This window comes from Limulus polyphemus, unplaced genomic scaffold (assembly GCF_000517525.1).
Source record: "Limulus polyphemus unplaced genomic scaffold, Limulus_polyphemus-2.1.2 Scaffold5793, whole genome shotgun sequence".
In the NCBI taxonomy this organism is placed as follows: Eukaryota; Metazoa; Arthropoda; class Merostomata; order Xiphosura; family Limulidae; genus Limulus; species Limulus polyphemus.
In genome coordinates this window covers 39,862-47,528 of record NW_013671403.1, presented here as the reverse complement: position 1 = coordinate 47,528, position 7,667 = coordinate 39,862, and the positions used below count along the sequence as shown (strand labels likewise).

Sequence of the window (7,667 nt, the reverse complement as noted above, 5' to 3'; positions counted from 1 at the left end):
AAACAATTATCTTTGTTTTTTTCTCTCATCAGCTAAGCCAATTCGAACAATTATCTTTGTTTGTTTGTTTTCGTCTCATCAGCTAAGCCAATTCAAACAATTATCTTTGTTTGTTTGTTTGTTTTCATCTCATCAGCTAAGCCAATTTGAACAATTATCTTTGTTTTTTTCTCTCATCAGCTAAGCCAATTCGAACAATTATCTTTGTTTGTTTGTTTGTTTTCGTCTCATCAGCTAAGCCAATTCAAACAATTATCTTTGTTTGTTTGTTTGTTTTCGTCTCATCAGCTAAGCCAATTTGAACATTTATCTTTGTTTGTTTGTTTTTTCTCTCATCAGCTAAGCCAAGATAATTGTTGAATCGAATTGGCTTAGCTGATGAGAGAAAAAACAAACAAACAAAGCCGGGCATAACCCTGCAATGAGTGGTGGAATGGGTATACGCGGAGGTGGTGGTATGGCAATGGACAAAATGTAAGTAAAACTTTTGTTGTTATACTGTTATCTACGTAGTTGGTGTTTAAAACTATTTACAGTAAACACCAGTCTTCGTATCCATAGATTTTACATATCCTTAACCTTTATGAAAATGTTAGTGAAGTTTTACCGCAGTGTAAGAAACACAAAAGTCTTCTTTGGTACTTGTATAAAACCATAGATAAATAAAACAACGTTTCATCAAGCCAACTTGTCGGAGATGTTATATTGAAGTGTCAAATATAGATTGTATAAACCAGAAAAAGTTTTTTTGTTAATAATGTAAGAAACATGTTAATTGTTTCTTTTAAAGTAGTTCAGCAAATAAAACAGAATTCTCTTTAAGTCAGAAGAGATGGGATAAGATATGAAGATTACAGAACATTTAAAAAATTATCATCACCTGGGACTTAAAACATTTATGCCATCTGTTCTATTGTGTTGAATAGTTTGACAAAAATCAGGTGTGGAAGTTTTCCAATGATGAAAAATGTTTCTACCACTGTTAATGTAACCGACATAGAAACACTGTAAGGTATCTGTTAGTTTAATATAGATACACAGAATATGTAGGTCCGAGTTGTAAAGGTTTGATTGATCTAATATTTCTAATAACTGATATGCATTTTTGTTTTTAGGGCCATGAACAATCTGAATACTGGAGAAACAAGGGTTATTGTTGGTGGTAAGCTCTGTAATAATTTTCGTCTATGAAACAATATTGACTTTTATGTTAACCCTAAGTCGTGTATGACCATATATATCTAATGACTGATAATTATGGATACAGTTTCTGAAACATTTAACTTCTTGATGTGAACACACTTAGTTTTCTGTGATATTTGAAGATCTTTAGTATTAACAGTTGGGATACATTCTCTTCCACCTCATTTCAATGAAATTAACAGACAGAAATATTTATTGGATTTGATTGTTATTGAAGATTAATTCTTGATAATTTTGGATACATTGTTTTAGGAAAGTCCATCACGGAGGTGGAACTAGCAGCCCTAAAGGCAAAGAAAAAAGCATCAAGGGATTCAAATGTTTCTAAGTGTAAGTTCACTTTACTATGTACGTTCACGTATCGGCAAACTTTATTAAGGTTTGGGTAGATTCTCAATAACAACTGATACTTTGAACAAAATACACTCTCTAATTAATGTTTTTTGAAACAACACATAGTTTGGACATGAAGTAAGTTTGTTTATTCAAGTTCTTGAGTAAAAAATGTACGTACGTAGTATATGTTAACTCTGTGAATTTTATGGTGCAGTACGTGTGTATAGTAGCTGTTAACTGTGTTAATTTCCTGGTACAGTACGTGTGTATAGTAGCTGTTAACTGTGTTAATTTCCTGGTACAGTTCGTGTGTATAGTACCTGTTAACTGTGTTAATTTAATGGTACAGTATGTGTGTATAGTAGCTGTTAACTCTATGAATTTATGGTGCAGTACGTGTGTATAGTAGCTGTTAACTGTGTTAATTTCATGGTACAGTACATGTGTATAGTAGCTGTTAACTGTGTTAATTTCATGGTACAGTACATGTGTATAGTAGCTGTTAACTGTGTTAATTTCATGGTACAGTACATGTGTATAGTAGCTGTTAACTGTGTTAATTTAATAGTGCAGTACGTGTGTATAGTAGCTGTTAACTATGTTAATTTCATGGTACAGTACGTGTGTATAGTACCTGTTAACTGTGTTAATTTCCTGGTACAGTACATGTGTATAGTAGCTGTTAACTGTGTTAATTTAATAGTGCAGTACGTGTGTATAGTAGCTGTTAACTCTATGAATTTTATGGTGCAGTACGTGTGTATAGTAGCTGTTAACTGTGTTAATTTCGTGGTACAGTACATGTGTATAGTAGCTGTGAACTGTGTTAATTTCATGGTACAGTACATGTGTATAGTAGCTGTTAACTGTGTTAATTTCATGGTACAGTACATGTGTATAGTAGCTGTTAACTGTGTTAATTTAATAGTGCAGTATGTGTGTATAGTACCTGTTAACTGTGTTAATTTAATGGTACAGTACGGTACTATACACACGAACTGTACCAGGAAATTAACACAGTTAACAGGTACTATACATACAGCTGTTAACTGTGTTAATTTAATGGTACAGTATGTGTGTATAGTACCTGTTAACTGTGTTAATTTAATGGTACAGTACGTGTATGTATAGTACCTGTTAACTGTGTTAATTTAATGGTACAGTATGTGTGTATAGTACCTGTTAACTGTGTTAATTTAATGGTACGGTATGTGTGTATAGTAGCTTTTAACTGTGTTAATTTCCTGGTACAGTATATGTGTATAGTAGCTGTTAACTGTGTTAATTTCCTGGTTCAGTACGTGTGTATAGTAGCTGTTAACTGTGTTAATTTCATGGTACGGTATGTGTGTATAGTAGCTTTTAACTGTGTTAATTTCCTGGTATGGTATGTGTGTATAGTACATGTTAACTGTGTTAATTTCCTGGTACAGTATATGTGTATAGTAGCTGTTAACTGTGTTAATTTCATGGTTCAGTACGTGTGTATAGTAGCTGTTAACTGTGTTAATTTCATGGTACGGTATGTGTGTATAGTAGCTTTTAACTGTGTTAATTTCCTGGTATGGTATGTGTGTATAGTACATGTTAACTGTGTTAATTTCCTGGTACAGTATATGTGTATAGTAGCTGTTAACTGTGTTAATTTCATGGTTCAGTACGTGTGTATAGTAGCTGTTAACTGTGTTAATTTCATGGTTCAGTACGTGTGTATAGTAGCTGTTAACTGTGTTAATTTCCTGGTACAGTATATGTGTATAGTACCTGTTAACTGTGTTAATTTAATGGTACAGTACGTGTGTACAGTAGCTGTTAACTCTATGAATTTTAGGGTGCAGTACGTGTGTATAGTACCTGTTAACTCTATGAATTTTAGGGTGCAGTACGTGTGTATAGTACCTGTTAACTCTATGCCTTTTGTGACCCTCAAGAAACTGCCCTAATTGATATGTGTAAAATTTTCTTTTCATTCTCACTGTCTGTTATTTTATATAAGAATAATAAAACAAGGGAACAAGTAATGAAGTAATTTCACAAAAATAAACTGCTATAAAAACAGTTTATCAGAGAAAATGAATCCTTTTGGATAAATTATGGTGAACATTTCACCCTTGCATGTTCATGCAAGAGAGAGAAAGGAATTCTGATAAAAAATGTATTTGTTTGGATACTCAAGAAAAGCTAACAATTTTCGTTTATATAATTATCTGGTAATTACTAAAACCGATAAATAAATATCAGGGAAACCAGGTGGAAGACACTGAAGTCAATCAGTTTGCAATATATATATTAATCAGTTGCCAAATTTTTAATACTATTAAGATCATTTTGTACCAAAGATAATATGAGCTCAATAACAGGGTAAACATATCGATAAATGTTCTGTTAAGGTATCATATTACATTTTTGTTAAACATCAAATGTTAAGTATTTTGAATCCTTATAATTTATCTATGATGAAGCAAGTATTTATTAAAACTGTCATTTTATTATTGGCTGATAGGAGCATCAATTTTTTTCTTTCCAGCTCAAGAAGGAGGAGGTTATTAACAACTTTTCACACGTCTGTAGTCTGTCTAGTTCATTTTTGTTATTTTTCTTAATATTGTTCAGCCAGACACTAATCTGGAGCAGGTCTTTCTAATCTCTGCAAAGAACACTAAACGTGGATCTAACTTCAATGTGTGTGAGAACCACGACCTTTTTAAATGTTAATATAATGGTGAAATGGTACTTCTTACTTCTTAGATCGTAGTTTCTTGTCTAGTGTCGTTGTGTAAATACTGATGCATGTGAGGTTCGGGTTGAAATGTAACAAGCATTAGTAAGAGAAGGGTCCTTTTAGATAACCGATTATGTTCCTACTGGCAGCTTTGTTTCTTTTTAGTTAAAATACTAACATTCTGTTTCTTTGTTGGTGAAAAACGAAGGGCGTTGTTTCTATTGCAGTAAACGAAGGGCGTTGTTTCTATTGCAGTGCTATAGGAAGTTATAGTCTACAGTAGAGGCGCTGGAGTCCTGTATTTTTGTGATATGGAAATACTTTTGTCAATAGATCGTAACTATCAGCTTATACTTGTGTATATATTAAGTAGCACTTTTCATATTTATTAATCAAGATAATACAGTACTCTGGTTAGAACAGTTTATTTCAATTTGAGGAACAAGCTAGGGTGTATTCAGGCTCTATTTATTGTGTCTAAAGTAGTAGCTGTGTTTCTTGAACCTATTGTTCAAAGTTTTCTTATTGGTAATAATGCTTTATTATGGTGCACTGTTTGTTATTGTTTGATTTGTGCTGTTCTCATTATTGCTAAATATTTAATAATAAAGTGGTTTAGAAAAATATCTTTCAAAACAATGTGAAACATATTTATAAAGTTTTATACACCATATGGTTATTGATATATGATTAAACTTCGTCAAAGTACAGAGAAAAAAAAAGTGGGAATTGCACGTGACTGGACACGTCTTAACTGTGTGACCAAAGTAGTTAATATAGGTGGTAGGTGAGGAAATTGAAAAGGATCATTGTTAGTTAAGATGAGTAATTCATTGTAGAATCCAGTATTCTTAGTTCATTAATGATAAGATTGAAATATGTATAACAGATTTGATTAAACTGTTTCTGTGAAAGAACTTCTTATTAAGAATTGATTAATCTGTAATATTGACAAGTTTAGAAGATGTTTCGTGATTTCTTCCCACTGTACTGTTCTTTGGGGTAATAAATGAGATACCAAATTAACCTTGCGTCTATTTTTTTTATTTTGATTTGTCATTATAAATTTGAAGTAACTTCGGTCGCTTCTTGCTGTCACAATTTCATGTTATACTGTCGTTTTGAATTAAGTGCTTAGCTTCCATCCAATACTGAATATATTCAAAGGAGAACTTGTATACATTACTAACACTCAAACTAATGACTTGTATAACATATTGGGTATTGTTGTTTTGCCTGTTACAACATTCAGTGTAAAGAACTCATAATTTTTTTACGTAATCTACTCAGTGGGATTAACTGCAATATTAACGGTATTTTTGTTTATGTTTTTCTGTAGCTCATTTGCGTATGAGAAATAAAAACTTGAATGTATTATAGCAGAAATTTAAATAACTGAAATACGTTATTGTTTAACCCTGAAATCAAGATTCGATCGTACAAAAGATAGTGGTCGTCAAAATATCTGGTAAACGATAATAATCACTAAAACTGCTTTTCGTTGATAAGTTAGTATTAGAACTTTCACTTAATACAACTTTTGTGATCGTCAATTCACATCTTACTTAGAAATCTCCGTTTGAAAATGTGTTCTTCTGCACTTTAAAAGTAATTTACCTATAGAAGACCTGTTTTCAGTGCTAAACTGGTCAATATACTTTGGGAAAAGGTTTGCAAGTCATGTTTACCCTAGTCTCGGTTTCAAGTACAATGTTGGAAGGCATGATGTTTACATGAAATGGAAACGTTGTGAATCGAGTCAAAATGGAGTTCCTGTTGAAGTTAAAATGGCCAGAAAAGGAAGTTGTTTGAAAACTTTAGAACCCAATCAAAAGAGGACTAGGATACTGAAAGCAAGAAGAATAAGGTTCTTTGTTCTTTTCATTGTAACCAATTTTATTGTCTTACATTATTCACTGATTGACATACTTAAATATGATTGGTCAATAACAACCAGCGAAAGTCATAAGAAATAGTTAACAAACTTTTATTGTGTGTGAAGAGTGTCCTAAATGTCATTGATGTGTTAATAACCATTCTTACAGCTGTTTCGACAGTTACATAATCGTTTTCAAGACCTTACTGTTACGACATCGAGGTCACGTGACTAGTATCACGCCACGTCATTCTCGAACTTTCACGTCTTTTCCTTAAATTTCTTTCTAGATATAGTGTAGTCTTGTATATATATATATATAAGACCGGCCACGAAGCGATGGAAAGGTAATGAGTAATTGAACTCGAGCACGTGAGACGTTCGTTGAGAATTATAGCGCGACTGTTGAAATTAAGTGTATCGTAAAGTTGTATTCGGAAAGAATAAACCACTTTTATTTAAGAAAGGACTTGTGTCGCTAAAGTTTAGTCGGAAAGAATTTCCGGAAAATTAACTAACGACTGGAGGCGTAACATTACTTTCAAATGGAGTTTTGATTCTAAACTATTCTGTTATACAGGCATTTGCTCTTTATTACGTGCATGTAATATGAGAGGGGGGACATTTATTTGTAACATTCATAAATGTGCGTCAGACCTTAGCTTTCTTGGCGGATGTTTCAGTTAAGATATGAGACGATATATCTGTTGTTTGATAAGCCTAATCTACACATACTTGGTTACAGCTGGTATCTATGTTGTTATCTTACGTTAAAACAAGTAAATTTGGATATAAATAGGGAAATCCGCTGCCAAAAAAGTTGTTATACGTTTTATAGTTCAATGTTTCCTTTAATATTTCGAATCGTGATAAAAATGAATACAAGCTAAAGGTGTGGCTTGTTTCAATAATATTATAGCACACTAAAAGCTCAAAGGACGAGAAAACTCGTGTTGTTAATTCTCTTTGATAATCAATGTGGGTCGCGAGTTCGAATCCCGTCGCCGAACACGTTTGCCCCTTCAGCCTTTTGGACGTTATAATGTTACTGTCAATCCCACTTTTCGTTGGTAAAAGAGCAGCCTAAGAATTGGCGGTGTTGATTAGCTGCCCTTCCCTCTAGTTTATCAATTTTAAATTAGATACGACTAGCGCAGATATCCTTCAAGGAGCTTTGCTCGAAATTCAACAAAACAAACTCTTTGGTAGTTCAAAACTCCGAATGGCTTGAATCTGCACACATATCTTTGAAATTGCCGGTGGATCAGTGGTAAAACTAAGGGCTTATAACGCTAAAAATCGGGTTTTGATAACCGCAGTGGGCAGAGCACAGATGGCTCTTCGTGTAGCTTTTTATGTCCCAGTACTTTAGCTACATTGATTCACGTTTCTCTAGATCTTTTTTTTTTTCGCATCATTTCTTTAAATTAGTGAGTGTGTATCCAACTTAAAGTTCCTTGTAATGATTACTCGATCAAACAACACTGCTTATTTGAACTTGTGTCTGTGATCTGTTAGCGATAAATTTGA

General features: G+C 32.9%; 1 protein-coding gene across 1 annotated transcript in view; it reads left to right on the top strand.

The window, feature by feature from the left end:
* LOC106472989 (kinesin heavy chain-like) overlaps nt 1–5,287 on the top strand; it is a gene marked incomplete at its 5' end in the record, with an annotated part of 23,759 nt that extends 18,472 nt beyond the window's left edge. The window contains 5 exons of the mRNA XM_013933662.2: nt 33–45; nt 403–474; nt 1,116–1,162; nt 1,456–1,533; nt 4,067–5,287. Coding sequence (XP_013789116.1) covers nt 33–45; nt 403–474; nt 1,116–1,162; nt 1,456–1,533; nt 4,067–4,089 — 233 coding nt within the window. The remainder of the gene's footprint in view (nt 1–32; nt 46–402; nt 475–1,115; nt 1,163–1,455; nt 1,534–4,066) is intronic.
* Nucleotides 5,288–7,667: the final 2,380 nt, after the last annotated feature.